Source organism: Schistocerca cancellata, chromosome 10 (genome assembly GCF_023864275.1).
Source record: "Schistocerca cancellata isolate TAMUIC-IGC-003103 chromosome 10, iqSchCanc2.1, whole genome shotgun sequence".
Lineage (NCBI taxonomy): Eukaryota > Metazoa > Arthropoda > Insecta > Orthoptera > Acrididae > Schistocerca > Schistocerca cancellata.
This window is the reverse complement of record NC_064635.1, coordinates 32,397,342-32,413,112: the sequence shown is the minus strand read 5'-3', so window position 1 is coordinate 32,413,112 and position 15,771 is coordinate 32,397,342. Positions and strand designations below refer to the sequence as shown.

The following is a 15,771-nucleotide window of genomic DNA, read 5'->3' as shown; positions in this document are numbered from 1 at the left end:
AATATTCTACCCCTCCTAACGTCATCAACATGTGTTCTTTGAGCCATTTCCAACACACAGCCACCATTAGCACGTCTGAAAACGTCTGCAGACTTACTCGCTGCGCCGTACTCTGACATGCACCAACACACCTCTGCGTATGTGGACTGCTGCCAGCGCCACTGTGCGACGACCGCAGGTCAGATGCACTGTATGGTCATACCCTGAGCTGATTTAAACCCGCAAACCGCCCGCCAGAGCGTTGTTTCACCATGTATCAGCATTATCCTTAATTTATGAGCATGAGTGTAGCTCGATGTATATCGCTCGCTCGATTGTCGTGTGTTTCGTGTTTTATTTACTCGTCTGTAGTCCTGAAAATATTCCTAGTGAATTGTGTTCATTGAAGTCTCTGATTTATTGAAGGATAATCGTGGGTAAACGTAAAGCGACTAGAAATCCTCTGAAGGCTTTTAAGAAAGGGAGAAACGTTGGAAAGACAGAGGTAGGTGTTATTACCGTAAACAATAAAGACGAGAACTAAGTGTGTGAACCTAACCATGCTGGTACACCTGCACATTGCAATGAAACTGAGAAAGAGTACTTTGCAAAGGAATCTTGGTTCAGTTAGCGAAAAGTATGAATGTTTTATGGGCCAACGAGATGTGAATGAAATATTTGATATGTCAGTTCTTAACGGAATTTTTGCAAACTGTGTAAGATTTATTCAGTGTAGTGAAATCGATCTACAACTCTCTATACAAAATTACGTAGGACTTGCCAATGAAATGGAACTGAAGTGTGGTAAGTATTCATACATGACCATCTTTTGGAACAGTGTTGCAGTAACTCCAAACGAAGAAAATGGTAGCAAAATCTATGAACACAGCGTTAGATTTGTTATTGTGTTGCCGGCAATTGGTCAACGGTGCTACTGGAGGTGTAGTTTCTGTGGGATGAAGAATCTCCCAAACAAGTTTACGAACTATAACAGATTTATAGGGTATAAAGTAGAAGATGTCTGTATAGAATCGACGAAGAATGTTGTGGAAGAGATAGTAATAGAAAACATTGGTAATAGAGATTTGACTGCAGCATTCGATGATACATGGCATAAACGGGGACACACATCTCTTCATAGAGTAGTGTCTGCCAACAATACGTATAAAGGGAAAGTTTTAGATGCAGCAGTTATATCTAAATATTTTAGGTGTCCACAAAAAATTAAAGGTACACATGAAAATAATTGCACAGGTAAACACAGTGGTAGTATTGGAGGAATGGAAGTGACTGGTGTTGCTAGAATATTTCAACGTCCTGTTGCATGTGACAGGGTGCGATAAGTGAATTAGCTTCGTGACGGTGATTCTAAAAGTTTAATACATATTCAAGAACTGAATCCCTATAGCGATGACGTTGTAGCACAGAAATTTGAGTGTACTAGACACAGAGAAACGAATGGGATCAAGACTTCGGCGACTGAAATCTTAGTACAAAAAACAAAAACTCAGTGATGGTAAAGTGTTGGATGGGAAGGGAAGGTTAACTGACAGTGCAATTGACAAAACACAGACCTATTATAGAATGGCCATTAAGCAAGGCACACACAATGTCGATGAAATGAAACAGGGTGTTCGTGCTCCTCTTTTTCCCTTACTGCCGGTCGCAGTGGCCGAGAGGTTCTAGGCGCTTCAGTCAGGAACCGCGCGACCGCTACGGTCGCAGGTTCGAATCCTGCCTCGGGCGTGGATGTGTGTGATGTCCTTAGGTTAGTTAGGTTTAAGTAGTTCTAAGTTCTAGGTGACTGATGACCTCAGATGTTAAGTCCCATAGTTGCTCAGAGCCATTTGAACCATTTTCCCTTACTTTTTCAATTGATGAAAGTCCCCATCGTTACTTGTATCCAAAAGGAGAAAACAGTTGATGTAAGTGCAACAAGGAATTGATAACTGTTGAAGTCTGGCAGATGCGGTAGTGGAGGTAATAAAATCAATTTTCAGAGACTTAGCAGCACCTGAACTGTGGAAAATTGTGTTCCTGGAGAAACTCAAAACCCCAATGAAGGTGTAAATAGTGTTATACGAGGTGTGGCTAGAAAAAAACCGGACTAGTACTGGTGAAACAATAAAACGAATGCAATAAGGCTGAAAGTCGCGTGGCCTGTCACGTGACTCTCGCTCCGCCTACTGCTCGAGTTTCATCTGCCTCCTGCACTCAGTCTGCCCGTGGCGTCTGTTTTAAGTAGTTGACGTTTTGTCTGGGTGTCGGAAAATGTTGAGTGTACAGAAAGAACAGCGTGTTAAAATCAAATTTTGTTTCAAACTAGGAAAATCTGCAAGTGAAACGTTTGTAATGTTACAACAAGTGTACAGCGATGATTGTTTATCGTGAACACAAGTGTTTGAGTGGTTTAAACGATTTAAAGATGGCCGCGATGACACCAGTGATGACACTCGCACTGGCAGACCATTGTCAGCAAAAACTGATGCAAACATTGAAAAAATCGGTAAACTTGTTCGACAAGATCGCCGTTTAACAATCAGAGCAGAGCAGCGATGACAGTGGTAGTGGGAAAGAGACGGAAAAGTAATAATCACTGGGCGATGGTAGACAGCAGTTGAGATGCAGAAAGAGCGAAGGAGACAATGGCACTGTGAGGGAAAGAGAGGGGCAAAGTGGCAGTGGAGTGTGGTTGACAGGGACAAAACAGTGCTAGGAAAAGAGTGAATGCCAGAGGGGCTGAAAGGGGGGGGGGGAGAAAAAGAGGAAGTGGAAGTGGGTGAGAGCCAGTGTTGATGAGAAACAGAGTATATGACAATGGTAACGAGGAAGAGAGAGATAGTCACGATGAGGAGAGAGAGTAGCAGTAGGAGGCAAGAAATGAGACATTAGCAGAAAGAGAGAGCAAGAGGGAGATATCAAAATTGAGAAGAGACATTTGTACTAGCACAAAATGAACGGGACAGAGGCTGTGAAACGGGGAGACAATAACAGAGGGATACAAAGAGATAATGACAATAAGTTGAACTGAATGAGTTAAGGAGAACGCACAAGTGGAAGAGGATGGGTATAAGCGACTTACAGCGATGGATTAGTGTGTGTGTGAGTTACAGTTAGGAGAGTGTGTGGGAGTCCAAGGGGAGCTGCAGTTCAAAAAAGTATGAATATATTCACATGATAAAATGTTTGGAAATTTTTTTAAAGGTGCTGAGGAAGGTGAATAAGGCAGCTGGTACCCTACTTTTGAGTCAGAATCTTTTAAATAAATGGGAGCATATTTGCGTCTTTTGTGCTCCGATACGAGAATTTTTCTACTTGACAAAATTTGCCTATTATGTGATGAACGACTCTACAGAGTTTGATACATATGGCGTTGCTGTTTCATGGTGTTACACTTCATTGCTATCGAAGTCATTATTTATAAAATAAAGTTATTATTTATAAAATCCTAGGTACCCATGGCATGTAAAAAGTGGCAGTGACAGCAATTTATATTTCTTTGTGGTTTGGGAGGGATGGGAAAGAGCCTGTGTCAAATTATGTTCCAGCCCCACCACAAAAAAGAAATCTAGACAAGCACCTGCTGTCCTCAGTTCATTTCTGAGCTCACTGATCTGGTGTGAACACAGGACTATTGTATGGTGTTGTTTTGTGACATTCCTGCGACATCCAGTGTGAATCGATCTCAACATGTGAAATCACTGTGGCCATTTTCCATGAGGACCACACTGTATATAGGGCAAGTGTGAAATAATTCTGACACGCCAGCAGTGGTGCTTCCTCACCTTGATGACCCGGTCGAGCACCTGCAGCCTCGCAAGGTCCTGTGGAGTAGCTGGCCTGTGGCAGTTCTCGCCCTCGCACCCCTCGCCGAACACGTCGTCGAGTTCGTCGTGCACTGCCTGCTGCCACTCGGGGTGCAGAGCCAGAAGCGCCAGGGCGAAGCTGATGGTATTTGCTGTTGTCTCGTTGCCAGCTGAGATTAGTGTGTACACCTGTGCAAGGGGACCACTGTTAAACATACTGATTTCCAAACATCAAGGAAAAATCACAAAAATTGTAATTTATTATTTACATTTCTCCTGGCAGGATAAGAGACGTCGGCAGTAGCATATGGCAGGTTGACACACATGAAAATAACATCTTCTGGAGTTATTATTTATTTGGCGACTGGTGGTTCCATGATAGTTTATTTTATGACAGTTGGCTTACATTGGGCAGTGTTCTCGCTTTTGCTACTATTGTTGAAGTTACCAAACATCAAACAACTCCAAGAATCAATTCCAAGCCGAATAGCTGCTTGCATAAAGGCTAGACATGTACCAACATTTTATCAACTTGCTCACTTTGTGAAGCTCTTGAATAAATCATCCAATTTTTCTGAGATTTTAATGATTTGATTTTCTCTACATGTACATCACATCTATCGATTTTGGCCCATTCAGATAATTCCTTCATGGCGAATATTTTTTTTATTTTTTTTTTTTCTTAGAGTGTATGGTGAGCAAAGCAAGGAGAACTTGAAAACCGGTGGCACAGGCAAAGAAGGCATTCCAGGCCAAAATAAGATTTTCTAGAGCCAAAAATTGATCTTAATGTGATGAATGAATTTCTAAACATATATGTCTAAAGCAAAGCATTGCAAGGAAGTAAATCAGGGACTGTGGAGGAAACCCAGAAAGAAAATGAAGTGCTTGAGATGAGATGCTGTAGAAGTGTATTGAAAATTAGATTGGAGATAAAATAAGAAAGGAGGTGCTTTTTTTGCAGAGTTGGTGAGGATAGAAATGCATGGATACATTGACTAGGGGAACAGGGTGATACAACAATTTTTAAGACAATAGGGAATAAAATACATGGTACTCGAGGAAGCTGTAGAGGGTAAAACACGTAGGGGAAGCCAGGGATTGGAATACATCCAAGAAATAATTAAGGATATTGGGTGAAAATGCTGATACGATGTGAAGAGGCTGGAACATGAGAGGAATTTGGCTTAGGACACATCAAACCAGTCAGATGACTGATGATTCAGCAGGACAGTCTAAGTGCAATCAAGTGCTTGATTATGAAATTCCAGCATAATGTAGGAAACAGTACCAGCAACTATTATTACTAAATTTCATTTTTTCTCAGTTTCTGTCACAGTTACATTCACAATTTTTTTATTTCTCGTGACTAGTTTCAGATTACATTGTCCATTCTCAGACTATAGCCTTTATTGTGGATGTCAACATACTTCCCACCAATGCACGCATGTGCAATAGCCATTGCTATCACTGTTAGATATGTATAAAATAGTAATACTTGTACAAGATTCAAAAACTTCAGAAAGACCAGAAAGACAGCTCACCCCTACTGCAGACAGTACTATTACTACACTCCTGGAAATGGAAAAAAGAACACATTGACACCGGTGTGTCAGACCCACCATACTTGCTCCGGACACTGCGAGAGGGCTGTACAAGCAATGATCACACGCACGGCACAGCGGACACACCAGGAACCGCGGTGTTGGCCGTCGAATGGCGCTATCTGCGCAACATTTGTGCACCGCCGCCGTCAGTGTCAGCCAGTTTGCCGTGGCATACGGAGCTCCATCGCAGTCTTTAACACTGGTAGCATGCCACGACAGCGTGGACGTGAACCGTATGTGCAGTTGACGGACTTTGAGCGAGGGCGTATAGTGGGTATGCGGGAGGCCGGGCGGACGTACCGCCGAATTGCTCAACACGTGGGGCGTGAGGTCTCCACAGTACATCGATGTTGTCGCCAGTGGTCGGTGGAAGGTGCACGTGCCCGTCGACCTGGGACCGGACCGCAGCGACGCACGGATGGACGCCAAGACCGTAGGATCCTACGCAGTGCCGTAGGGGACCGCACCGCCAATTCCCAGCAAATTAGGGACACTGTTGCTCCTGGTGTATCGGTGAGGACCATTCGCAACCGTCTCCATGAAGCTGGGCTACGGTCCCGCACACCGTTAGGCCGTCTTCTGCTCACGCCCCAACATCCTGCAGCCCGCCTCCAGTGGTGTCGCGACAGGCGTTAATGGAGGGACGAATGGAGACGTGTCGTCTTCAGCGATGAGAGTCGCTTCTGCCTTGGTGCCAATGATGGTCGTATGCGTGTTTGGCGCCGTGCAGGTGAGCGCCACAATCAGGACTGCATACGACCGAGGCACACAGGGCCAACACCCGGCATCATGGTGTGGGGAGCGATCTCCTACACTGGTCGTACTCCACTGGTGATCGTCGAGGGGACACTGAATAGTGCATGGTACATCCAAACCGTCGTCGAACCCATCGTTCTACCATTCCTAGACCGGCAAGGGAACTTGCTGTTCCAACAGGACAATGCACGTCCGCATGTATCCCGTGCCACCCAACGTGCTCTAGAAGGTGTAAGTCAACTACCCTGGCCAGCAAGATCTCCGGATCTGTCCCCCATTGAGCATGTTTGGGACTGGATGAAGCGTCGTCTCACGCGGTCTGCACGTCCAGCACAAACGCTGGTCCAACTGAGGCGCCAGGTGGAAATGGCATGGCAAGCCGTTCCACAGGACTACATCCAGCATCTCTACGATCGTCTCCATGGGAGAATAGCAGCCTGCATTGCTGCGAAAGGTGGATATACACTGTACTAGTGCCGACATTGTGCATGCTCTGTTCCCTGTGTCTATGTGCCTGTGGCTCTGTCAGTGTGATCATGTGATGTATCTGACCCCAGGAATGTATCAATAAAGTTTCCCCTTCCTGGGAGAATGAATTCACGGTGTTCTTATTTCAATTTCCAGGAGTGTATTTTATACATATACAAGGTGGTCAGAAGCAATCTGAAAAGCTTTTACATACGTCAGAGGGAAGGCTGTGCTGAGCAGTAATTATTAACAAGAAAGATAGACGCATTGCGCTGTTTTGGGGTTATTTAGCATAAGTTAGTCAATCAGGTCGACGCACATGCAAATTCAAGCACTTAAACGTGATAATATGTGGTAATGGACAGACATATGTGGGTCCGTCAGTTATTACTTGATGAAATGCTTATTACCAGTTAAAATATTCCTCTATAGGAAGTGATAAATTTAAGACAGGTGAGCAAAAGCTACATTTCTTTGGTTTGAGGAAACCAAACGAAGAATATGTTTGGCGGGACTGCCTCTGTCAGACTGCTTGAATTTGCATGTGCGATGAGTGACTGGCTAACTTCATTGCCAAATAACTCAGAAACAGATCAACTTATCAAACTTTTCTCTTAAAAGTTATTTCTCAACACAACCTCTCCTGCAACATCCTTAAAAGCATTTCAGATTCTTTCTGACAGTAGTGTATAAGAATACGTGTTAGTGCTATTGCATGTAAGTGCACTGGAGGAAATGTATGTTAACTTCTACAACTAAGGCTATGGTTTGAGAATGGACAATGATAGATAAATTTCGGGCGTATTATAGTATTTGAGAGTTGTAGCATCGCGTTTTAGTACCTTTGTTGTTGTTGTTGTTGTTGTGGTCTTCAGTCCTGAGACTGGTTTGATGCAGCTCTCCATGCTTCTCTATCCTGTGCAAGCTTCTTGATCTCCCAATACTTACTGCAACCTACATCTTTCTGAATCTGTTTAGTGTATTCATCTCTTCGTCTCCCTCTACGATTTTTACCCTCCACGCTGCCTTCCAATACTAAACTGGTGATTCCTTGATGCCGCAGAACATGTCCTACCTACCAATCCCTTCCATCCAAAACTAACCACCACAAATGAATTAATTTTGTAATGCAGCTGTGATAGAAACTGGGAAAAATACATTCTAAGACAGAAAAAAAGTTCTCTACGAAGGAGGTATGCAAATTGGTCACAAACTTATATTCATTCAGGTTTCAACAGAAAATGCAGAATGGTCGATGGATGAGTTTGTGATGTTGCAGTGTGATATCACCACGCAGCTGGCAAGGGTAGTAAACAGCGGACATGTCGATATCAGGGCATAAATTGCTTGTGAATTTCAGTCTGTGCACTGAGCTGGGCAGTAACTATGCCTCGCAGACAGGTGCATGGACAACCTACACAAATATCAGCATTTGAGAGAGGACACGTAGTTGGGGTTGAAGAAGCCAGTTGGAGTAATTGGCGAATTGCTCGGTATTTGAACGACAGAGATGTCACTGTTCGACAATGTTCGCCAGAATGCGCGACCCATGGCTGAACACAGCATCAAAAAGGAAGAAGTCGGCCTAGAGAGACGATACAACGTGAGAACTGAGCAATGGTCAGAGAGGCATTCAGAGCCCCGGATTCATCACTATCGTCGATCCGACATGCAACTGGTCCTTCACTGACCACAAGGGGCATTAACAGTCAGCTCACAGAAAGGGGGCTGATATCAGAGGGCCACTTGCGCCTACTACCATTGACCTCTCCTCCAACAAGCCCATTTACAGTGGCGTTGGGCACATTGGGCCTGGAATCTCATTGGACAAATTGTCTTCAGTGATGATTCGCGCTTCGAACTGAGCCCCGATGACCAGCGAAGACATCTCTTGAAACGTCTTAGACAGAGATGGGATACCAGCATAAGTGTCCGCCACATGGTCCAACAACCAGGAGCGACCAACTGGGGTGCTGTTTCATTTCCTTGCAGGGCCTCTTTGGTTGTCATCAGTGGTACCCTTACAGCACACCAGTACAGCGACGATATTATACGCCCTTTTTCTTGCCCCTCAAGGTAGACCATCCTGGACGTACGTCAAAGAAAGGTAATGCCCGCCAGCACATGGTGAGAATTTCTACTGCTTGTCTTTATGCTTTACAACCCCACCTTGGCCAGCAAGGTTGCCAGATCTCTCTCAAACTGAGAACATTTATAGTATTATGCGTAGGGCCCTCCAACTGCCTCGGGATTTTGCGGAGTTAACTCTCCAGTTGGACATAATCTGATATGATATTCCTCAGGATGACATCAGACAACGCTGTTAATCAATGGCAAACTGAATAACTGCTTGCATAAGAACCAGAAGTGGACCAACGATTTACTGACATGCTGAACTTGTGCAGCCCTTTCTCTTGAATAAATCATGCAGTTTTTCTAAATTTGTAATCAATTGTTTGCCTTGACATGTACATTACGTCTACCAATTTCCATACTGTTTGGTTAATTCCTTTGTGGTATGTCGTTTTTTTTTGTCTTAGCGTGTATTTTTACTGATGCTCTCGTAATAACCAACAGTTAGAAAACAGTTAAGTTCTTTAAAGCAAGCAAACCAATGTTCTGGGTTCTGATCCAGATGGGCTAATTGGGATCGATCGACCGTCATGTCATCCTATGGAGGCGTGTGAGGTCAGCACACTGTTGTCCCGTCTGCTAGCGGCTTTTTAGACCTTGGAGCCGCTATTTACCATTCAAGTCGCTCCTCAGTTGGTATCACGAGGCTGGTTGCACCACATTTCAGCCTTCCCATCAAGGAAAAATCCTTTCGAGTACAGCGAATAGAACTGGGATTCTCTACATTGCACTCACACATGCTGACCACTGAGCTACGGAGACAGGCTTGGGTTCATTAAGTACTCAGTTCCCATTCATTTGCGTAGAACATTGGTTCGTCACCTGCGAACCACATTACATTGATTTTTTTTCACCTAGGTTGTTTACAGATCTTTACGCCATTATTGAAATGATAATTAAATGGACACCCTAGCTGCAAACAGGCATTGATGTACTTCATTAGGGACATGTTGAAAATGTGTGCCCCGACCGGGACTCGAACCCGGGATCTCCTGCTTACAAGCGGTGGCTCAGGTGGATAGAGCGTCTGCCATGTAAGCAGGAGATCCCGGGTTCGAGTCCCGGTCGGGGCACACATTTTCAACATGTCCCTAATGAAGTACATCAACGCCTGTTTGCAGCTAGGGTGTCCATTTAATTATCATTTCATTTCTAGCAAAGCTGCAAGGTCATCCACGGTAACTGTTCTTTCGGGAACAGATACTACCGTCATATATAGTTAAAATATGGCTTCCCGGTCATTGACCTTCTTGTGCGAATGCACACGCTATGCCCGAACTCGTACGGGACTTGGTAGATTAATCTGCCACGAATAATATGATGGGCAAACATCTATTAGGCGCACTACGAATGTAGTGGTGTGGACATGTTGGGATTGTGGGTCTCACGGGGAGCGTGCAAGGGATAAGTCCCTGCAGACGCACTATCCTCTGTGCCCGCGGTGGCTCAGATGGATAGAGCGTCTGCCACGTAAACAGGAGATCCCGACTTCGAGTCCCGGTCAGGGCACACATTTTCAACACGTCCGCAATGAAGTTCATCAACGCCTGTTTGCAGCTAGGGTGTCCATTTAATTATCATTTTATTTCTAGCAAAGCTGCATGGTCATCCACGGTAACTGTTCTTTCGGGAACAGATACTACCGTCATATATACTTTACGCCATTCTCCACAACTTCGTATCCAAGCCTCTTGATCCTGGTATAAATCATCTTACAAATTTCTTCGTTGCATATCCTCCTCCACTTGATTTTTCCATTCTGAACATCTTATTCCTCCTTCTCTCTTGCATAGAAGTTGGTGACATAGACCTTTTTATAGCTACCGTTCACCCCCTTATTTCATCATACGTCCATACCATTTCAAAAGCTGTTTTTACTCTTCTTCCGTAATATATGTAGGAGTTAGCATTGCTTCCTGACTCCTCCATTTGGGACCTTCTGTCGCCTTGAGACTACAACTTCTCGGAAAACGCATTTGCATGGCGAGAGGTCTTCCTCTATCTCTTTTCGTTGTTTCCCAGGATTTCGCTCCTACAAACGAATGGTGTGTGTTACTGATTGATAATGCATTTTCTTGTGTTTTTCTTAATTTCATCCGACCAAAGCTTATTGAAGGCTGGTTTGGCTTGAGTTGTCCTCTGCTGTATTTCTTGTTTACTAGAAGCCTAGTCTCAGACTATGGCTCAAAGATATTTGTACTTTTGGCATGCCTCAATTGCTTTTCTATCTATGATAGTGTCATGTTGTTTACTTCTTATAGACAATTTTGTCTCAGAAAAATTATTGTTTGTCTGGCAATATTTAATGTTTCACCTATTCTCTTCGTCATGAAGGGGAGAGTACACTTTTCAGACTTACGCTTCTGGCCAGCCCTGTATAGACGTTTAATACATTTTCTTGAAATTTTGAAAAGACGGCATTCACAATTTATGTGCTGCAGCCATTTTCTAATATCACAAAAATTATTCCGAAAAATTAAGGTTTTCCAAAATGTGTAAACGTGTTTCAAGGTATAACATGTCCGCCCCCGGTAGCTGAGTGGTCAGTGTGACAGAATGACAATCCTAAGGGCCCGGGTTCGATTTCCGGCTGGGTCGGAGATTTTCTCCGCTCAGGGACTGGGTGATGTGTTGTCCTAATCATCATCGGAAGTCGCCGAAGTGGCGTCAAATTGACAGACTTGCGCCCGGCGAACGGTCTGCCTGACGGGAGGCCCTAGTGACACGACATTTACATTTAAGGTATAAAATGGTCATGTACCTAGGAACAAATATTCGACTGAGGTTTAAAAGCGTATTTGATTGCCTGTCTGTCATATTGTTACTCTGTTACACACCAATAATCAGTAAGTGAAGTGATATTAAGCAGAACAATAATCAACAACCAATTACGAGTTAAATACATTTTAAAATAGAAACTATTGGCAACTAAGACAAATTTACATTTTCTAAATAGATAAAATTGTTAAGGCGTTAGAGAAACTCAATCTATTTGCAAGAATCACGGGCTCTTAGTACCAAGGTACAAGATGCTGTGCGATTGACGACATATAGCTTAACTGCACATACAGTGAGGTGACAAACGATATGCACAAGTACACAAAGTACAGGGCTATTACAAATGATTGAAGGGATTTCATAAATTCACTGTAGCTCCATTCATTGACATATGGTCACGACACACTACAGATACGTAGAAAAACTCATAAAGTTTTGTTCGGCTGAAGCCGCACTTCAGGTTTCTGCTGTCAGAGCGCTCGAGAGCGCAGTGAGACAAAATGGCGACAGGAGCCGAGAAAGCGTATGTCGTGCTTGAAATGCACTCACATCAGTCGGTCATAACAGTGCAACGACACTTCAGGACGAAGTTCAACAAAGATCCACCAACTGGTAACTCCATTCGGCGATGGTATGCGCAGTTTAAAGCTTCTGGATGCCTCTGTAAGGGGAAATCAACTTGTCGGCCTGCAGTGAGCGAAGAAACGGTTGAACGCGTGCGGGCAAGTTTCACGCGTAGCCCGCGGAAAATTGGCTCATGCCACAACTGGAGACCGACAGCGCCGACTTCATCTTTCAACAGGATGGTGCTCCACCGCACTTCCATCATGATGTTCGGCATTTCTTAAACAGGAGATTGGAAAACCGATGGATCGGTCGTGGTGGAGATCATGATCAGCAATTCGTGTCATGGCCTCCACGCTCTCCCGACTTAACCCCATGCGATTTCTTTCTGTGGGGTTATGTGAAAGATTCAGTGTTTAAACCTCCTCTACCAAGAAACGTGCGAGAACTGCGAGCTCGCATCAACGATGCTTTCGAACTCATTGATGGGGACATGCTGCGCCGAGTGTGGGAGGAACTTGATTATCGGCTTGATGTCTGCCGAATCACTAAAGGGGCATATATCGAACATTTGTGAATGCCTAAAAAAACTTTTTGAGTTTTTGTATGTGTGTGCAAAACATTGTGAAAATATCTCAAATAATAAAGTTATTGTAGAGCTGTGAAATCACTTCAATCATTTGTAATAACACTGTATAAAAGGACAGTGCATCTGCGGAAATGTTATTCGATTTGGTCGATTCGTGTGAAAAGGTTTCCGACCTGATTATGGCTGCTCGGTGGGAATTCACAGACTTTGGATGCAAAATGGTAGTTGGAGCTGGACGCAGGGGACACTTCATTTCGGAAATCGTTAGGGAATTCGATATTCGTAGGTCCAAAGTGTCGAGAGCGTGTCGAGAGTGCCAGATTTCATTTATTACCTCTCACCATGGAGAATGCAGTGGCTGATGGCTTTCACTTACCGACCGAGAGCATTGGCGTTTGCGTAGAGACAAGCAATGCTGCTTGAAATAACTGCATAAATCAGTGTGGGACTTACGACAAACGTATCCGTTAGGACAATGCCACGGAATGAGATTTTCACTCTGCAGCGGAGTGTGCGCTGATATGAAACTTCCTGGCAGATTAAAACTGTGTGCCCGACCGAGACTCGAACTCGGGACCTTTGCCTTTCGCGGGCAAGTGCTCTACCATCTGAGCTACCGAAGCACGAATCACGCCCGGTACTCACAGCTTTACTTCTGCCAGTATCTCGTCTCCTACCTTCCAAACTTTACAGAAGCTCTCCTGCGAACCTTGCAGAACTAGCACTCCTGAAAGAACGGATACTGCGGAGACATGGCTTAGCCACAGCCTGGGGGATGTTTCCAGAATGAGATTTTCACTCTGCAGCGGAGTGTGCGCTGATATGGAACTTCCTGGCAGATTAAAACTGTGTGCCCGACCGAGACTCGAACTCGGAACCTTTGCCTTTCGCGGGCAAGTGCTCTACCATCTGAGCTACCGAAGCACGAATGACGCCCGGTACTCACAGCTTTACTTCTGCCAGTATCTCGTCTCCTACCTTCCAAACTTTACAGAAGCTCTTCTGCGAACCTTGCAGAACTAGCACTCCTGAAAGAACGGATACTGCGGAGACATGGCTTAGCCACAGCCTGGGGGATGTTTCCAGAATGAGATTTTCACTCTGCAGCGGAGTGTGCGCTGATATGGAACTTCCTGGCAGATTAAAACTGTGTGCCCGACCGAGACTCGAACTCGGGACCTTTGCCTTTCGCGGGCAAGTGCTCCACCATCTGAGCTACCGAAGCACGAATCACGCCCGGTAGAGCATTTGCCCACGAAAGGCAAAGGTCCGGAGTTCGAGTCTCGGTCGGGCACACAGTTTTAATCTGCCAGGAAGTTTCAATGCCACGGAATTTGGCGTTATTGGAATATGGCACCCAACGACCGACGCGAGTGCTATCGCTATGATCACGACCTCACATATACCGTCTTTCCTGGGCTTGTGGCCATATCAGTTGCACCCTAGACAACTGGGAAAATGTAGGCTGGTCAGATGAGTCCCGATTTCCGTTCGTAAGAGAGCTTCATGGTTGGGTTCGAGTGTGGCGCAGACCCCACGAAGCCACGGACCCAATTTGTCAACAGGGCACTGTGCAAGTTGGCGGTGGCTGCATAAGGAAGTGGGCTGTGTTTATAAGGAAGCGACTGGGTCCCCTGGTCCAACTGAACCAATCATTGACTGGAAATGGTTATGTTCGGCTCCTCGGAGACCATTTTTAGCCATTCATGGAGTTGTTGTTCCGAAATAACAACCAAATTCTACGAGAAAGGCCAACAATTGTAACAAAAGACGAATACAGGGTGATTCAAAATGAATACCACAACTTTAGGAATTTAAAACTCTGCAACGACAAAAGGCAGAGCTAAGCACTATCTGTCGGCGAATTAAGGGAGCTATAAAGTTTCATTTAGTTGTACATTTGTTCGCTTGAGGCGCTGTTGACTAGGCGTCAGCGTCAGTTGATGCTAAGATGGCGACCGCTCAACAGAAAACTTTTTGTGTTACTGAGTACGGCAGAAGTGAATCGACGACAGTTGTTCAGCGTGCATTTCGAACGAAGTATGGTGTTAAACCTCCTGATAGGTGGTGTATTAAACGTTGGTATAAACAGTTTACAGAGAATGGGTGCTTGTGCAAAGGGAAAAGTTCTGGACGGCCGAGAACGAGTGATGAAAATGTAGCACGCATCCAGCAAGCATTTGTTCGCAGCCCAGGAAAATCGACTCGCAGAGCTAGCAGAGAGCTGCAAATTCCACAATCAACTGTATGGAGAGTCCTACGAAAAAGGTTAGTTATGAAACCTGAACGTCAACTACCCGAGGCGATGGATCGGCCGCCAGGCAGCCCGTGACAGAGCACTTCATCACTGGCCTCCAAGAAGCCCTGATCTTACCCCTTGCGATTTTTTCTTATGGGGGGTATGTTAAGGATATGGTGTTTCGGCCACCTCTCCCAGCCACCATTGATGATTTGAAACGAGAAATAACAGCAGCTATCCAAACTGTTACGCCTCATATGCTACAGAGAGTGTGGAACGAGTTGGAGTATCGGGTTGATATTGCTCGAGTGTCTGGAGGGGGCCATATTGAACATCTCTGAACCTGTTTTTGTGTGAAAAAAAACCTTTTTAAATACTCTTTGTAATGATGTATAACAGAAGGTTATATTATGTTTCTTTCATTAAATACACATTTTTAAAGTTGTGGTATTCTTTTGGAATCACCCTGTATAATGAAGTCAGCCAGTCATATAAGTGAAATGAAGTTAATTTTTTTATATACAAGAACGAAGCTAAGGGATGCACTCCTGCTGAGATGGAGGCAACTGCATTCTGGATCGACTATTACAAAACTTAATCTAAAGTATTTTTCAGCCACCCAGTCTCAGGTGACAAGAAGAAAGGTGTCGATACTTTATTGTAAACTATTTTCGGAGATTACTGGTAAAATCGGGAGAGGACTAAGTTGATATGGATCCATTATTGGCGATATATCCATGTTGTTCACACACAAAGACAAAAGAAACTGCTTGTGATTTGTTAGCAGATGCTTCTGGTTTATATTTTTAAATGTAATAGTTACCTCAAAGAATCATTCTAATAATAGGTAAT

The 15,771-nt window shown here is 44.5% G+C and overlaps 1 protein-coding gene and 1 non-coding gene across 2 annotated transcripts in view; one reads left to right on the top strand and one right to left on the bottom strand.

Moving 5' to 3' along the window:
• LOC126106737 (cytochrome P450 4C1-like) overlaps positions 1 to 15,771 on the bottom strand; it is a 109,537-nt gene that overhangs the window by 19,538 nt on the left and 74,228 nt on the right. Inside the window, exon 5 of the mRNA XM_049913112.1 lies at positions 3,765 to 3,974. Coding sequence (XP_049769069.1) covers positions 3,765 to 3,974 — 210 coding nt within the window. The remainder of the gene's footprint in view (positions 1 to 3,764; positions 3,975 to 15,771) is intronic.
• On the top strand, positions 9,744 to 9,822 carry Trnat-ugu (transfer RNA threonine (anticodon UGU)). Its single transcript has one exon. It is a non-coding gene; the product is annotated as a tRNA-Thr (tRNA).